The sequence below is a fragment of the Oryx dammah genome, unplaced genomic scaffold (genome assembly GCF_014754425.2).
Source record: "Oryx dammah isolate SB20612 unplaced genomic scaffold, SCBI_Odam_1.1 HiC_scaffold_27, whole genome shotgun sequence".
NCBI classification, from domain to species: domain Eukaryota; kingdom Metazoa; phylum Chordata; class Mammalia; order Artiodactyla; family Bovidae; genus Oryx; species Oryx dammah.
In genome coordinates, this window is record NW_024070211.1 from 51,146,655 (window position 1) to 51,165,155 (window position 18,501).

The 18,501-nt window shown below is 39.9% G+C and overlaps 1 protein-coding gene across 1 annotated transcript in view; it reads left to right on the plus strand.

The window, feature by feature from the left end:
• The first annotated feature begins 5,380 nt into the window (after window positions 1-5,380).
• DNAH7 (dynein axonemal heavy chain 7) overlaps window positions 5,381-18,501 on the plus strand; it is a 261,928-nt gene continuing 248,807 nt past the window's right edge. Inside the window, exons 1-2 of the mRNA XM_040228896.1 lie at window positions 5,381-5,552; window positions 10,533-10,595. Of these exons, the coding sequence (XP_040084830.1) occupies window positions 5,538-5,552; window positions 10,533-10,595 (78 nt within the window). The 5' untranslated portion in view covers window positions 5,381-5,537. The remainder of the gene's footprint in view (window positions 5,553-10,532; window positions 10,596-18,501) is intronic.

Below are 18,501 nucleotides of genomic sequence, written 5' to 3' on the forward strand. Positions count from 1 at the left end.
TACACAGCAGTAAAATGATCCTCAACATTATTTCTCCATTTCAAGCATTCATATTCTAATGAAACCGCCTCCTAAATATCTCTTGAATTTGTCTACTTCTCTCTTTTACTTTCATTATGAGCCCAGTTCTAGCCATCATCATCTCCTGCGAACTCTCCTAATAGCCTCCTATCAGGACCCCTTCTTGCCTTCACCTTACCTTTCCCTCTTCACTATAATGAAGCTAGTGTGCTCTTTCAGAAATGCAAATAGGATCCTGTCATTTCTCCTCTGCCTCCTCCTCATTTGGCTTCAATTTTCTTCTTTTGTAAAAAAAAGAATTTAGTCATTGTAAAATATACATAACACAAAATTTATATTTTTTTAACCGTTTTTAAGTGCACAGTTCAGTGGCATTAAGTACATTCACATTGTGCACCTATCACTGCCATTCATCTTTGGAACTTTTTTCATCTTGCAAAATGGAAGCTCTGTACCCTTTGCTAAATAGAATCTCATTCCCTCTACTCATAACCCCTGACAACTACCATTCTGTTTATATAAACTGACTATATACCTTATGTGGGTAGAATCATAGCATATTTGTGCTTCTGTGACTAATTTTAGTTAGCATAATGCCTTTGTAGTTCATCCATATTGTAGCATGTGTCAGAATTTCTTTTCGTGATAAGTCTGAATATATAACTATTGTGGCCATCAATAATGGATTGTTTAAGAAATTGTGGAGAAACTGCCACAGAACACTATGCAGTGTCAAAAGGAATGAGCGCATGATATGGATCCATCTCTGAGATATATTGTGAGTAGGAAAAGCAAACTACGGAATAGATTGTGTCTATTCTGTATGCAAGAATTTGTAAAAATGAAAGATACATATGTTTGTGTATAGAAATTTCTCAAGGTCTGCCAAAGAAACTAGTAACACTGGTTGTCTCTGGAGAGGTGAAAGATGGGTCAGGAATGCTAGGGAGACATATTTTTGTGTAAAATTTTGCTCTATTTGAGAATTTTCGTGTGCCTGTATAACTTTTAAAAATAAATACTAGTATACACATGATGAAAAATTTCCCATTGTATTACCACATTTTGTTTACTCATTCATCCTTTAATAGACACTTGGGTTTCCTCCACCTTTTGGATTATTGTGCATAATGCTGCTATAAACATGGTGTACACATATGTTTGTGCTTTCAATTCTTTTAGGAAAATAGCAGAAGTGGAATTGATGGATCATATGGTAATTCTATTTTTAATACTTTAAGCAACTGCCATATCGTTTTCCATAATGATTGCATCATTTTGCATTCCCACCAACAGTGTGAAAGTGTTCCAATTTTTCCATATCTTCTGTATCCGAGTGTTTCATCTTTCCATATCTCATGGTTTTGATTTGCATTTTTCTGATGGTTAGTGATGTCAAGCATCTTTACAGATGTTTATAGGCCATTTGTAAATCTCGTTTTGGTAAATTGAATCCTTTACCATTAAAAAAAATCAGATTGTTACTGTTGAGTTTTAGAGATTCTCTATATATTCTGGCTATTAATCCCTATCAGATGTGTGATTTGCAAATATTTGCTTCCTTCTGTTGGGTATATTTTCACTCTGTTGATAGTGTCTTTTGATGGACAAAGGTTTTAAATTTTGATGAAGTCTAGTTTGTCTATTTTTTCTTTTGTTGCTTATACAATTGGTTTCATATCCAAGAAACCATTGCCAAATCCAATACCATAAAGATTTTTCTCTATGTTTTCTTTTAAAATTTTCATATTTTTAGCTGTTACATTCAGGATGTTGATCCATTTTTAGTTAATTTTTGTATATAGTGTTAAGCCAACTTCATTCTTTAACATGTAAATATCCAGTTTTCCCAGCTCTATCTGTTGTACACTGTTTTGATTCTGTAGGTTTGTACTAAATTTCAAAATCATGAAGTGTGAGACCTTCAATTTTGTTCTTTTTCAAGAGTATTCTAGCTCTTCCAGGTCCCTTGAAATTCCTTATGAATTTTAAGATGAGACCTTATTTCTGAACAAAACAATTTTCTGTGGCAGTCATTTGTCCCTGAAGTCTAAACTCCATACCACTGTTACCAGGGGCTTCCCAGGTGGTGCTAGTAGTGAAGAACCCACCTGCCAATACAGCAGATGGAAGAGACATGGTTCAGTCCCTGGGTGGGGAAGATCCCCTGGAGGAGAAAATGGCAACCCACTCCAGTATTCTTGACTAGAGAATCCCATGGACAGAGGAGCCTGGTGGGCTACAGTCTATAGGGTTGCAAGGAGTTGGACATGGCTGAGTGACTTAGCACATACATGCACTCTTACCCAGTCCAAGCTCATACCGTTTGCCACATGACAAGCCAATAGAGACAGAAGTTGTTGGGGCAGGGTAACAACTTTATTTGGAAAGCCAGCAGACAGAGAAGATGGTGGATTAGTGTTGCAAAGAAACATCTTAACCAAGTTAGAATTCAAGTCTTATTTATACTCAAAGGTAAAAGGGTGTTGCTGGTTGTTGCAAATTTCATGGTGTCAGAATTCTTTGTTCTTGCAGCTGTCCAGGTAGGTAAGGTCATGATGCTCCTGGAAAGCTCTCACAACACAAATGTTATTTTCTGTTCTGCAACCTTTTTTTTTTTTTTACTCTCTGTATGAATGAAAATGTTACACCTTTACAGGTCAGAGCCTTGAGAATGGGCTATCCTGTGCATTTCAAGCTATAGACAACATTCTTAACTTGTAGTGAAGACAATAGAACACAAAAGTTAAAAGAAACAGATCCAAAATGGAGTCAGATTTGTTCTTCATTATTACGTCCTGTTTTAGAGAGGCCTTTAAAATACAGCACCTGTGTGTCACCTCAGCTTCATCTTCAGATTTTCTCTAAATTGCTCATCTACTCTCCAAACTTTCGGAACTACTTTCAGTTCTTCCAACAGCCATCCACCCTTGTTTAGGGCCTTTTATTATATGCTGTGTGCTAAGTTGCTTCAGTCCTGTCTGACTCTTTATGACTTTATGGATTGTAGCCGGCCAGGCTCCTCTATCCATGGCATTCTCCAGGCAAGAATACTGGAGTGGGTTTGCATGCCCTCCTCCAGCGGATCTTCCCAACCCAAGGATGAACCTGCATCTCTTAAGTCTCCTGCATTGTCAGATGGGTTCTTTACCACTTGTGCCACCGTGGAAGGCTCTCTCTCTCTGTATGTGTGTGTGTGTATGTATGTATGTGTCAGTTCAGTTCAGTTCTGTTGCTCAGTTGTGTCCGACTCTTTGCGAACCCATGAACCGCAGCACACCAGGCCTCCCTGTCCATCACCAACTCCCAGAGTCCACCCAAAACCATGTCCATTGAGTTGGTGATGCCATCCAACCATCTCATCCTCTGTCCTCCCCTTCTCCTCCTGCTCTCAATCTTTCCCAGCATCAGGGTCTTTTAAATGAGTCAGCTATTCATATCAGGTGGACAAAGTATTGGAGTTTCAGCTTCAACAGCAGGCCTTCCAATGAACACCCAGGACTGATCTCCTTTAGGATGGACTGGTTGGATCTCCTTGTAGTCCAAGGGACTTTTAAGAGTCTTCTCCAACACCACAGTTCAAAAGCATCAATTCTTCTGCACTCAGCTTTCTTTATTGTCCAACTCTCACATCCATATATGACCACTGGAAAAACCATAGCCTTGACTAGACAGACCTTTGTTGGCAAAGTAATGTCTCTGCTTTCTAATACACTGTCTAGGTTGGTTATAACTTTCCTTCCAAGGAGTAAGTGTCTTTTAATTTCATGGCTGCAGTCATCATCTGCAGTGATTTTGGAGCTCAGAAAAATAGTCTGACACTGTTTCCACTGATTCCCCATCTATTTCCCATGAAGTGATGGGACTGGATGCCATGATCTTCGTTTTCTGAATGTTGAGCTTTAAGCCAACTTTTTCACTCTCCTCTTTCACTTTCATCAAGAGGCTCTTTAGTTCTTTACTTTCTGCCATAAGGGTGATGTTATCTGCATATCTGAGGTTATTGATATTTCTCCTGGCAATTTTAATTCCAGCTTGTGCTTCTTCCAGCCCAGTGTTTCTCATGATGTACTCTGCATAGAAGTTAAATAAGCAGGGTGACAATATTCCGCCTTGATGTATTCCTTTTCCTATTTGGAACCAGTCTGTTGTTCCATGTCCAGTTCTAACTGTTGCTTCCTGACCTGGATACAGGTTTCTCAAGAGGCAGGTCAGGTGGTCTGGTATTCTCATCTCTTTCAAAAATTTCCACAGTTTACTGTGATCCACACAGTCAAAGGCTTTGGCATAATCAATAAAGCAGAAGTAGATGTTTTTCTGGAACTCTCGTGCTTTTTTGATGATCCAGTGGATGTTGGCAATTTGATCTCTGGTTCCTCTGCCTTTTCTAAAACCAGTTTGAACATCTGGATGTTCACAGTTCACGTATTGTTGAAGCCTGGCTTGGGGAATTTTGAGCATTACTTTACTAGCGTGTGAGATGAGTACAGTTGTGCAGTAGTTTGAGCATTCTTTGGCACTGCCTTTCTTTGGGATTGGAATGTATGTGTGTATATATATACACATGTGTGTATGTGTGTGTGTGTATATATATATAAAATCTGCTGTCTTTCAACACAGTTTGGCTATGTACTTTTCACATCCCTTCTACATTTTAAGGAGTAGACTAAGAAGTTTGTATTTTGTGTTCTCCTTGAGGACTGCAATTCCATGTTGTCAGCACTGCGTTTTAACTGCTTATTTCAGTACTCCCCTAGCCTGTGCTGAAGGAATGGCCCCTTGGTAACTGTACTCCTAGTGCCAAGCACAGCATCTTTCATGCAGTAGACTATCCAGGAACGTTGGTTGAAATGAATTCTTGATGGCTCTTTTTCTGGTATTTCTTCCAAGGGATAGTTTTGTAATGTGTGGGAAAAGTCAACAAGGGGAGTTGGAAACCCATGGAAAATAGAAGAAAGGTGTTTACTTGTTTTGGACTTTGCACGCTTTGTTCTCCTACTTTGGCCCACATCAGCAGTGAAATCTGCAATCATTTCATTCCATGAGTAGTCCTCTGAGACCTTCTAGGCACAAAGTTAAACAGGAAAATAGGATTAAGGCAGGGACCTGGAGCACTCAGCCATGTTAGGAGGTTGCCGAAGTGTGATGGTCATCAAACGGTATTTACTTCTCCAGGCAGAAGGAGGAGCACCCACCGCCTTTAGTTGTTCAATGCACCCGCTGCGTAAGTACCCCTTTGGCTCAGGCGCCACCCAGCGCCTTGGAAAGTGCCTCCCACTGGAACGCACTGCTAGTTCCACAGTGCGGTCCCAGGAGCACCAGATGACCGGAAAAGGAACGTGCGCGGGTCTGTTGCTTAGCAACGAACGCAGCCGGGACGCTAGACGGCCCCGGAGAGGAGGAAGCAGAGACTGCCGTGTCGCCGGGGGTCGTATCTCTCTTCCGAGGGGTTTCGTGGGGGCGCTGGCAGGAACGATCCAGGAGCCACCCGGTGCCGCCGGCGTATCCTTGCAGCCATGAGCAGCGAGCAGGTGAGAGGTTGGCCCCTGGGTAGGCTCCTCCCCGCGGCGAAGCTTCCTTAGTATTTCAAAAGTGATAGAAGCCTAGGTTTTCCGGACTTCCTAAGTGTGATCCCGCGGGTTACAGCTTCTTTGTCGCACTTGTGCTCTGGGATACTGAAATTTTCCGGTGAAAACTTTTATATGTACTCTTCCCAACCGTTTGTACTTGGTGTTGTCATAACAACCAAACACATCAGTGGAGCAGTGTGTCAGCAGTTTAAATTACAGTTCCAGAGTGCTCCCACTGTACTAATGGTGGGTGTGTTTGGGTGGGGAAAGCTCCGGGTGGGGAATTGCCTTTGGTTTGGGCTCTAGGATTGGAATACAAGCCCCTTCATAGCGGTGCAATTTTGGGCAAATCACTTGATCTGTCTTCTCTCTCTTTTGTGCAAAAGGGAAGAATCAGAATAACTATTCCTTCCTTCTAAGGATATTATGAAATTCAAATAATATAAGATACCATGGTGTGGTCAGTGTCAAATGGAATTTCTTCTTAGGACAAGATTCCCATGGCATGTAACAAAAGATGCATATAAAACCTTGTGTTAGTCACTCAGTCGTGTCTGACTCTTTGCGACCCCATGGACTGTATCCATGTGTGTATCTTAGTTACACCTCCCAGAACTAATTGGGCTTCCTGGTGGGTCAGTGATGAAGTTCATTTCAGGTCAGTCGCTCAGTTGTGTCCAACTCAGTGAGGATGCCCTGGCTGCAATGCGAGAGCCACAAGAGACCTGGGTTCCATCCCTGGGTCGGGAAGGTCCCCTGGAGGAGGATCCCCAGGCTCCTCTGTCCATGGGATTCTTCAGGCAAGAATACTGGGGTGGGTTACCATTCCCTTCTCCAGAATATAAAACTTTGTTGTTGTTCAGTCACTCAGTCATCTCCTTCTGTTTGCGACTCCCAGGACTGCAGCATGCCAGGCTTCCCTGTCTGTCACCATGTCTTGGAGATCGCTCAAACTCATGTCCATCCAGTCAGTGATGCCATCCAACCACCTCGCCCTCTGTCATCCCCTTCTCCTGCCTTCAATCTTTCCCAGCATAGGGCCTTTTCTAGTGAGTTGGCTCTTTGATTCAGGTTGTGAAACTATTGGAGCTTCAGCATCAGTCCTTGCAATGAATATTCAGAATTGATTTCCTTTAGGATTGACTGGTTTCATCTACTTATAGTCCAAAGAACTCTCAAGAGTCTTCTCCAACACCACAGTTCAAAAGCATCAAAACCTTGGCTAATCATTGTTAGTCAAATCCATTTCACCAGACTTCACTCAAGTTCCCTTTTAATTTTTGTCACAAAAGACTTGCAGGCTCAGAGTTGTTTTTTAGGAGGTTGGAATCAGCTGTGTCTATTTATGTCTGAGCTAATTAAGACTGGGTAGGCTCGTGACCTTGCAACTGGCCATGTGCAAGTATCTGGCTTGGTGACCTTTTGACATCAGAGGGCTGACAACTCCACCCTTAGACCCTGTTTGTTCTTGTTGAGTCAGTATGTTGTCCTGTTCGACTCTTTGCGATCCCATGGACTGAAGTCTACCAGATTCCTCTGTCCAGGGGATTCTCCAGGCAAGAATCCTGGAATGGGTTGCCATTTCCTTCTCCAGGGTGTCTTTCCAACTCAGGAATGGAAACTATGTCTCCTGTGGCCCTTGCATTGCAGGCAGATTCTTTATCACTGAGCCACCACGGAAGCCCCAGATCCTGTTCATCGCGTATATCTTAGTTACACCTCGCAGAACTAATTGGGCTTCCCGGTGGGTCAGTGATGAAGTTCAGTTCAGTTCAGTCGCTCAGTTGTGTCCGACTCAGTGATGAAGAACTGGCTCCAGTGCAGGAGCCACAGGAGACCTGGGTTCCATCCCTGGGTCGGGAAGATCCCCTGGAGGAGGAAATGGCAACCCAGTCCAGTATTCTTGCCTGGAGAATCCTGGCAAGAGGAGCCTGGCAGGCTATATAGTCCATAGGGTTACAAAGTGTTGGACACGACTGAAGCAACTTAGCACTCACAGAACTAATTACGACGCCTACCACACCAGTTCCCAATCACCTTTCCCTAGGCACTAGGCTCCCCAGGCCTCCTCCGAAGGCCCTGCTGCTTTCCCATGAATATCCCAGCCCCCAGTTTTGAGATTTGCTGTCCTGTCTCCTTCTTGGTTTCCTTGTGAGTTAAGCCCTGTTTTTGCCACAAACCTCCCAGTCTCATTGTTTTGGCTTGCTCTGCCTGTGGCCAAGGAACCTTGCTCTGTAACATAGTTGCAGTAGTTACTTTACAGAACTGTTTATTGAATTGAAGGGTAGCAGTAAACAGATGCTGAACAATGATCGAACTTTTAAATGTCAGGAGAGAATAGGAAGATGTTAAGTGTGGATGTTATTCTGGGCTAGCTAGAAAACAATGGTTAACTCCTGGCTTGTATGGAAGGGGCCCTCTAAGCCTCCTGGTACTGAACAGAAAACAGTTGCTTTTAAGCCTGCAAACTTTGCTTAGCTTCTTGGTTTGACACTGAACTATAGTTCTTTCCTTTACAAGGGCTTTATGATATTTGAGGTGGGGGTGTGGTGGTAGTGTTAGAGTTTACTATGAAAATGTTAAAAGTAACATTGAGTTGTAGATTACATGAATCAATATTTTCTTGATGCTTGTATCAATCTCTGAGCTAATCTTGAATCGTATTCTATGGTGTAGAAATTTAAAATACACATTTAGGATATTTGCAATGTTATTTCTCAATAGCTGTTATTTCACAAAGCCCCAATTGACAAGTTTACAACTAAAAAGCTTCCACTAAAAACCATTTGGCAGTTAAGTTTTGCTTTATATTAATAAAAATGATGTTTGGAAATTACACTTCCCTCCCTGCAAAAGAACCTATATTATTGAAAAAGCAGTGGGCTTTTGAAAGAACAGGCATAAGCATGTCTAGAATTATTCACATTTTCTATATACTATATATATATTTTTTAAGCAGCAGAGGTCCCTCTCTCCCTGCTTTGATCTGTAATTTAAAAACTCTTGATACTTTCATTTATGCTAAGTTTGAGTATAATTTTCCTTTTGAAAGGGTGGAAGTTTTTTTATATTTTAACCTGAAACAAACAGAATGGATTAAACTTTTAGAAATGCCATTTTTATGTGACATTTACTTATGTATTCATTTAGTTTGAAAAGTGAGCAGGTGGTAAAATCATATTTGCTGAAGGAGATTTTAATATGTTCAGCTCATTAGTGGAAGGTTTAGAGTGATATGGCATTTTTCAGGAATAGCAATTTGAACTCTTAAGTTAGGTATTTACCAGAAATATAAATTTCTAGCAACTGCTCATTTCATTTTTAAAATTACTTAAAACATAAGGCATTTTGAGTTTCAGTTGAAGAACTTTCCAGTGTTTAAAAATACAAATATCCAAAGAGCACGAAGCCCCTCCCCCCCCCAAAAAAAAATCCACTACAGATTGTGGGCAAAGAAGAGGGAAAAACTGTCAGCTTATCTCTACCCAAATGCTTTTTCTAGTTGTTAAATTAAGTAGTTTTGCATTTATATGCTCATTCTGTTTTCCTTCATCCTATCTTCTTTATGTTATTGCTTAAAAAGGAGATGAGAGTAAAACAGTTGGGTATGAAGCCAACAGCTTGGTGATAATTTTAACAACCATAACTCAGAACATATTATAACTATATTTAAATCAACCTTATTAAATTTTGAAAGGTGGTAGTTGATTAAACCAGACAACTTCATAACATTATTGTTGATTTTAACCAGGCACATTCATAGATTCTGGTCATTTCATCAGAATGGTTAAATTTGGATTACACCAGGCTTAAAATAGAGCAGTAGACCAATAGACCAGTATCTGAAAATCAAAATAAAAGCTAACTTAAGGAAGACCTTAACTCTTAAGCAGTTTTAATTCTGGTAATGTAAAATCCGTCTAGTCAAGGCTATGGTTTTTCCTGTGGTCATGTATGGATGTGAGAGTTGGACTGTGAAGAAGGCTGAGCACAGAAGAATTGATGCTTTTGAACTGTGGTGTTGGAGAAGACTCTTGAGAGTCCCTTGGACTGCAAGGAGATCCAACCAGTCCATTCTGAAGGAGATCAGTCCTGGGATTTCTTTGGAAGGAATGATGCTAAAGCTGAAACTCCAGTACTTTGGCCACCTCATGAGAAGAGTTGACTCATTGGAAAAGACTCTGATGCTGGGAGGTATTGGGGGCAGGAGGAGAAGGGGACAACAGAGGATGAGATGGCTGGATGGCATCACGGACTCGATGGACGTGAGTCTGAGTGAACTGCTGGAGTTGGTGATGGACAGGGAGGCCTGGTGTGCTGCGATTCATGGGGTCGCAAAGAGTCGGACACGACTGAGCGACTGAACTGAACTGAAAATTATATTAGGAACCAAACAGGAAACAGATGGCATGCTCAGAAGGGTTAAATTGAAGAAAGTTTATAAAACGACCATTTGGAGAGGTGTGGGCAAGGTTAAGGGAGGAAGCCAACAGAGATAAGATGGCACTTAAGGATTAATAACAGGAAGTCTTCTCCATTCCTAGGTCTTGCACTTCTGCTAAATTGATTCCTAAATATTTTATCTTTTTCAATACTGTTGTAAGTTAGTTTCTTAATTTCAATTTTGGATTATTCATTGTTAGCATCTGGAAATACAGTTTTTGTTTGTTCACTGTTATTATAGCATCTAGAAATACAATTTTGTATATTAATATTGAATCCTGTGATCTTGCTGAATATTCATTAACTATAATAATCTTTTGTAGATTTCTTATGATTTTTTGTACACAATAGCCTGCTATCTGTTAAGTATGTTTTACTATATTTTAGATGGTAATGTGTTTTACTTTATATTAAGCACTCAATAACATTTGGTTGAATTAATCAATTTCAGCATTAAGAGAGTAATAGTTTGGTTTGTATGTGTGTTTTTTCATGCAGGATAAACTGCCCAGCAAAGAAAAATCCAAGACGCAAGTCAGATTTTTACCACAGTTGTCTACGGTAATTTACCAATATCTCATCACTTAAAAATGTTTTAATTTATTTATATTTAATCGAATGATAATTGCTTGACAGAATTGTGTTGATTTGTGCCAAACATCAACATGAATCAACCATAGGTATACATATGTCCCCTCTATCTTGAACCTCCCTCCAACTTTCCTCTCCATCCCACCCCTCTAGATTGTTATACAACATGGTGTGATAATCTTAACATCATCAGTACAAATAGGTTCACAATTAAAACATGTACTTTGAAATGTTGAAGCACATTCACCTAAAATATTTATTTGGAGTTTTTTTTTAATCTGAAAGAATCCTTAACTTCAAAGTATTAGAAATCTTCTCTGTATGATGCCACTCACATTCCATTTCATAGTTCATTCTGAGATTTTCATATATGTTCTGGTTTGAGTTCCTTGACTCATACAGCAAATTCCCATTGGCTAAGTATTTTACATATAGTAATGTAAGTTTGCATGTTACTCTCTCCATATATCCCACCCTCTCCTTCCTCCTCCCTTCTACCTCCCACGTGCCTAAGTCTGTTTTCTGTATCTGTGTCTCCATTGCTGCCTTGCAAATAATTTCATCAGTACCATCTTTCTAGATCCCATATATATGCGTTAGTATATGATATATGGCACATATTTTATTGCTTTTGTAATAATGTTGTTTACTAGTTTTCACACTTGCAAATAACTTACTGAATTTCTGATTAAAACTTTCTGTGCTCTATTTCTTTTCTGATGGAGAATACCTAGGAGGTATTTATTTTAGGAAAAATAACTGTCTTAATAAAGGAGCTGTAAGCTGTAATTACCTAGTATGTGCAGAATACTTGAGTATTCTGAACAAAAGAATTGTGAAGATGAGCTAGCAGAAGCAGTGCTAGAGCTGAGAAACAGAGTTGGATTACAGGTTTTTCACTAGTGGCTCTATGACTGTTGCAGAGTCACTTATCTTGCTGAGCCCCAGTTTGAGTTTAAAACGAGAATAGCTAACTTGGTTTCTGAAGAGATGTCTCTTCTAGCACTTTTAGCTACAGGAGATTTTTTAGATCTTGGCGTTCTTTTTCATTATTTTGATGTTAAATTATCGTTGTCATGTGGAAAAGTTAGTTAAGAGACATTTTCAGCTAATCAAGTGCTGGACAAATTAGATTTTACTGCAGTAAGATTTACTGTCAAATAATTATATTGAGTTTAATATCATTGAGTTATATTCTGGTAATTCCTGGAAGTTGAGTGTAACTGGAGGTTCAAAGCAAACATTATTTGTTTTGGAACATATTTGAAAATCTCAGAATGAACTATGAAATGGAATGTGAGTGGCTTCATACAGAGAAGATTTCTAATACTTTGAAGTTAAGGATTCTTTCAGATTGAAAAAAAACTCCAGAGAAATATTTTAGGTGAATGTGCTTCAACATTTCAAAGTACACGTTTTAATTGTGAACCTATTTGTACTGATGATGTTAAGATTATCACACCATGTTGTATAAAATCATAGCATCTTCTTTTAGATTTGTAAATATCTAAAATATTCTATGTTGAGACAAAGATATGTAAAATGGAATAGACATTTTTCTCTTTAAAAATTTAACTAATTTTAAAATGGAATAATATTACAACTAGTTTAAAAAGATATTACTAGTTTACAGATTTAGAAATATCAACTAAATTTAAATTTGCTTACTGAATAAATATTCAGTGGCCGAGATTAATAATCCTTTCTAGCCTGTGAAGCATATAATTGTTTAAAATGCTTATTTGGCTGATTTAAACCTTACACTGTGCTCATATTTGACTGTATCTTGCAGTTTTTCTTTTGTATCATTTGAGTTTTATGTCTCCTTAAGAGACCACCTGACCTGCCTTTTGAGAAACCTGTATACAGGTCAGGAAGGAACAGTTAGAACTGGACATGGAAGAACAGACTGGTTCCAAATAGGAAAAGAAGTATGTCAAGGTGGCATATTGTCACCCTGCTTATTTAATAGAGTACATCATGAGAGTACATCATGAGAAACGCTGGGCTGGAGGAAGCACAAGCTGGAATCAAGATTTTTGGGAGAAATATCAATAACCTCAGATATGCAGATGATACCACTTTTATGGCAGAAAGCAAAGAAGAACTAAAGAGCCTCTTGATGAAAGTGAAAGAGGAGAGGGAAAAAGTTGGCTTAAAGCTCAACATTCAGAAAACAAAGATCATGGCATCTGGTCCCATCACTTCATGGGAAATAGATGGGGAAACAGGGGAAACAGTGTCAGACTTTATTTTTCTGAGTTCCAAAATCACTGCAGATGGTGATTGCAGCCAGGAATTAAAAGTTGCTTGCTCCTTGGAAGGAAAGTTATGACCAACCTAGACAGCATATTCAAAAGCAGAGACATGACTTTGCCAACAAAGGTCCGTCTAGTCAAGGCCATGGTTTCTCCAGTGGTCATGTATGGATGTGAGAGTTGGACTGTGAAGAAGGCTGAGCACAGAAGAATTGATGCTTTTGAACTGTGGTGTTAGAGAAGACTCTTGAGAGTCCCTTGGACTGCAAGGAGATCCAACCAGTCCATCCTAAAGGAGATCAGTCCTGCGTGTTCATTGGAGGGACTGATGTTGAAGCTGAAAGTCCAATACTTGGCCACCTGATGCAAAAAGCTGACTCATTTGAAAAGACCTTGATGCTGGGAAAGATTGAGCGCAGGAGGAGAAGGGGATGACAGAGGATGAGATGGTTGGATGGCATCACTGACAGAATGGACATGGGTTTGAGTGGATTCCAGAAACTGGGGATGGACAGGGAGGCCTGGCATGCTGTGGTTCATGGGGTTGCAAAGTGTTGGACAAGACTGAGCAACTGAACTGAACTGAAGGAATAATATTTGAAAGTTATTTCCTTTATTTAAAAATTTTCATTTGAATATTAAGGTTTGCACTCAAACTTTTCTGACATTAAAGATTTGGACAGGGGGATACTGGTTGCATTTATTTAAATTTTTGGTAAAAACTGATGTGTTCTTAAATAACAGACAGTGTAAATGTTTGGAAGAACAAATGGTAGAATTGGAGCCATCAGGCTATTTTAGCAATACATAGCTTTTCTTTTTTTGGCTGGGGGTGGGGGTGAGAGGGGGAGTGGTGGTAGGTGTAGGTGTGGGGAGGGATTGCAGAAAACACTGAAGTTACCAGCAGTTTTTCTTTTAGCCAATTCTACCCTCATAGCTTCCATGACAGTAGACTCTTTCACTAAAGAAAGAAAGGTGCTGTGAGTGGGGTTGGGGTAGTTGGCACTGCTCAGATTACCCTGGGTCATAAACAGACCACTTGCCCTGTAATCTCTGGTAAAGCATCCACTTTTTTCCAAAATCAGCTTCTAGTGTTGTGTGCTCCACCCATCCAGAGAGTTTTTAAGCATACTGTGTGATGACCCAAAGTTTGGAGTTCTCACAACTGGTAGAAGTTGCCAGATGTATTTAAAAAGTTATGGATTTGCGTCCCATAAATTCAATGAAAAAATAAGCCCCAGGCATCTAAGCCCAAATGAGTATGTGAGCATATAAGGCCTTTCTATCTGAAAGACCTTGAATGATTTTCATTACAGACCTTCATGCTCTCAGAGATGATTCTTGTTAAAATCAAGGGTGCCCAGCACTGGTAGCTGCCAGACTTAGAGCTGGGGACGTGACTCTCACCCTTGCTGCACACCTCACTCAGAGCCCTCCCACGAATCTGAAATCCTTTATGGAGGAAGGAGAGAGTGAACAAGTTGGGAGAGGTGGAAGGATAGAAGAGCATTGCTTTTGATGTCTTAGATGATTTCCTGTGAAAGAGCCTGAAGATATGACATGTGTGCAGTTGGAGAGGTGATCCCAGAAAGCAGGAGTAAAGGATCAGGGAGAGTAAAACTAGGAGAAACCAATATGAGGCGGCTGGGATGAACTTGCCTGAACTTCATCCGTCTGAGGATGGTTAGGGTGGAGGATGGTAGCATCTAACCCATCAGCTCTCATCCTCTGTTGATGCAGGTTACTCTTGAGCATGTTAATATTACACCTGCTTCCAGCTGCTCATGTGTGAGTGCAGAATGGGCTACCCTGAGGGTCTTGTGCATGCATGCTCAGTCGCATCTGACTCTTCGTGACCCTATGGTCTGTAGCCCACCAGGCTCCTCTGCCCGTGGGATTCTCCAGGCAAGAAAACTGGAGTTGGGTATCCATTTCCTTCGAGAGGGAATCTTCCCAACCCAGGAATCAAACCCACGTCTCCTGCATTGCAGGCAGATTCTTTACCACTTGAGCCATCGGGGAAGCCCCCATGTTATGGCATCAAAGAAGCCTCACAGCACAAAGCATAAGACGCTTTTCTGCGCAGAAGCTCTGCTCTCTCTACATGAATGGAAGGCAGTACAGAACTGTTCACTGCAGCCACATCTGAAATCAAGAGGTGAGGCCAAGAGGATGTGAAAGAAAGTGTAACAAGAGTTGTCTTGATAGAAAAATCAATGGAATTCTTAGTCCAGCCTCTCAAAAGTTACAAAGCAGAGGGAAGGAGTGGCATATGTCTAAGTGATCTCATGAATTGCTTATCAGCATTAAAAATATGCAGATATTTCTTTAAAATTCACCCTTCCGATTTTATTGAGGATCAGCATTACTTAGGTAGATGGTATTCTGGCTAATGTGTGACTGCTCTTTTTGGTTTGCCAGAGGGCCACTATTTATAAAATATTGTATAATTTTTGCTGCAGTGCAGGGCAGAGAAAAACATGAAGGCCCTCACCACCCTTCACCTGGGGTGCTGATGAGAATGGGGTGGTAGCTCAGTGTGCAAAGGGATGCTGTAGAGATTCTAAGAAGTCAGGTGTATGGGAATTGGTGTACAAGACTGGGGTTAAGATGTTTTGTACTTTTGTAGTAGCTCTAATGCAATAGACCTCATCTGAGTTGCCCCTGTATCCCAGTATGATAATTTTAGGGAACTTGGACTATGTATTTCTTTCCTTCTATCATTTGCAGCTGTACTCAGGCTTTTGCTACATCCTCATTCTCTCCAAAGGGAAGCCTCTCATTCTGAGGACACCTGTTGCATTTTTAGCTCATAATATGTTTTACCCTTGTTTCCCTTTATACCCTATAGCCTACTGGGGATTAAAGAAAACAGAGTCATTTGTGGTATAGCATGGTATATGCATGAAACAGTCACCTAATTTGGTGTTTGTTCTTTTGGAAGTATTGTTTGAAGCTCATTGCAGTTTTCTTTCACTTCCCATTTTATTGAGATACAACTGTATATATCTCACCCTCTCCTGCCTCCCCCTGCAGCTGTGTCCATATGTCTGTTCTCTGTCCATTGCTGCTCTGCAAATAGGTTCATCAGTACCATCGTTCTAGATTCCATATATATTTGTTAGTATGTAATATTTGTTTTTCTCTTTCCGACTTCTTTCACTCTGTACAAGAGACTCTAGGTTCATCCATCTCATTAGGACTGACTCAAATGTATTCCTTTTTCTTGCTGAGTAATATTCCATTGTGTATATGTACCACAGCTTCTTTATACATTCATTGTCAATGGACATCTAGGTTGCTTCCGTGTTCTAGCCATTGTAAATAAAACTGCAATTTATGTGTCTTTTTCAGTTTTGGTTTTCTCAGGGTATATGCCTCAGAGTGGATTGCTGGGTCGTATGTTGGTTTTACTCCTAGTTTTTAAAGGAATTTCCATACTGTCCTTCATAGTGGCTGTATCAATTTACATTCCCACCAATAGTGCAAGAGGTTTCCCTTTTATCCATACCCTTTCCAGCATTCATTGTAGAGTTTTTGATGAGAGCCATTCTGACCATGTGAGGTAGTATCTCATTGTAGTTTTGATTTGCATTTCTCTTAATAATGAGTGACTTTATTTTTTTGGTATCCAAAATCACTGCAGATGGTGATTGCAACCATGAAATTAAAAGATGGTTACTCCTTGGAAGGAAAGTTATGACCAACCTAGACAGCATATTAAAAAGCAGAGACATTACATTGTCAGCAAAGGTCCATCTAGTCAAGGCTATGGTTTTTCCAGTAGTCATGTATAGATGTGAGAGTTGGACTTTAAAGAAAGCTGAGTGCTGAAGAATTGATGCTTTTGAACTGTGGTGTTGGAGAAGACTCTTGAAAGTCCCTTGGACTGCAAGGAGATGCAACCAGTCCATCTAAAGGACATCAGTCCTGGATGATCATTGGAAGGACTGATGTTGAAGCTGAAACGCCAGTGTTTTGTCCACCTGATGCAAGTAGCTTACTCATTGGAAAAGACCCTGATGTTGGGAAAGATTGAAGGTGGGAGAAGAAGGGGACAACAGATGATGAGATGGTTAGATGGCATCACTGACTCAATGGACATGAGTTTGGGTAGACTCCAGGAGTTGGGGATGGACAGGGAGGCCTGTCATGCTGTGGTTCATGGGGTCGCAAAGAGTCAGACACGACTGAATGACTGAACTGAACTGAACTGAATAATGAGTGATGTTGAACATCTTTTCATCTGTTTACTAGCCATCTGTATGTCTTCTTTGGAGAAATGTCTGTTTAGGTCTTCTGCCCACTTTTTGATTGGGTTGTTTGTTTTTCAGGTATTTATTTCTATGAGTTGCTTGTATATTTTTGAAATTAATCCTTTGACAGTTGTTTCATTTGCTATTATTTTTCCCATTCTGAGGGTTGTCTTTCCCCTTGTTTATAGTTTTCTTTGCTGTGCAAAAGCTTTTAAGTTTAATTAGGTTCCAGTTGTTTATTTTTGTTTTTATTTCCGTTACTCTAGGAGGTGGGTCATAGGGGAATCTTGCTGTTGTATATCTTTTTTGGACAAATGTTTATTCAGGTCCTCTGGCCATTTTAAAAGTTGGGTTATTTGTTTTTTAGCATTGAGTTTTATAAGTTCCTTGTATATTTTGGATATTAATTTCTTATTTGATACATCATTTACAAGCAAATACTCTGATTTTGGAAGTGGGTGGCCTTCCATTTGTTTATAGTTTCCTTTACTGTGCAAAAGCATCTTTTTTGATGTAGCTCCATTTGTTTGTTTTTGCTTTTGTTTCCCTTGCCTGAGGAGACATAGCAAAAAAAAAAGAAAAAAAAAATATATATCACTAAGACTGATGTCAAAAGGCATGCTACCTATGGTTTCTTCTAGAAGTTGTATGGTTTCAGATCTTATATATATGTCTTTAAATACATTTTGAGTTTTTTCTTTTATATTGTGTGAGAAAGTAGTCCTGTTTGATTCTTTTGCATATAGCTGTTCAGTTTCCTAATATCGTTTATTGAAGAGACTGCCTTTCCCCATTGCATATTTTTGCCTCCTTTGCTGTAGATTAATTGAATATTGTTTCAATTGAATGCACTGTAAAACTACAATAGTCAAAAACAGGCACACAGTGCAATTTGAGATAAAGGAGTGTGATACCTCTAGCTTTGTTCTTTCTCTGGATTGTTTCGGCTCTTCAGGGTCTTTTGTGTTTCCATATAAAATAATTCTTCCAATCCATGATATTGGGAGTCAGAGATACTGAATAATACCTTGTAAACTGAGAAGAAACTTTGAGGTTGAAAAATGAGGCAGGCAATTCATAAAGTGCGTGTAGGAAGTATATTGTGGGTATCTTACACACAGGCAGGAAATATTGAACAAATGATCTAGAGGCATTCACAGGTGCACTTAGAACCACTGAAAGGGTGCAAGGGAGTTTAAAAGGATCAAAGCCAAAGACAGAATCTGACTACTAGAGAGAAGCATGTCTACACAGATGGGAACTGGGGAGTTTTCCTCCACTTGAATGTCTTATGACCGTTAACCATCTGTGTCAGCAAAAACATATCTCCAGTTTTCAGGTATCACACGAAGACAAAGATAA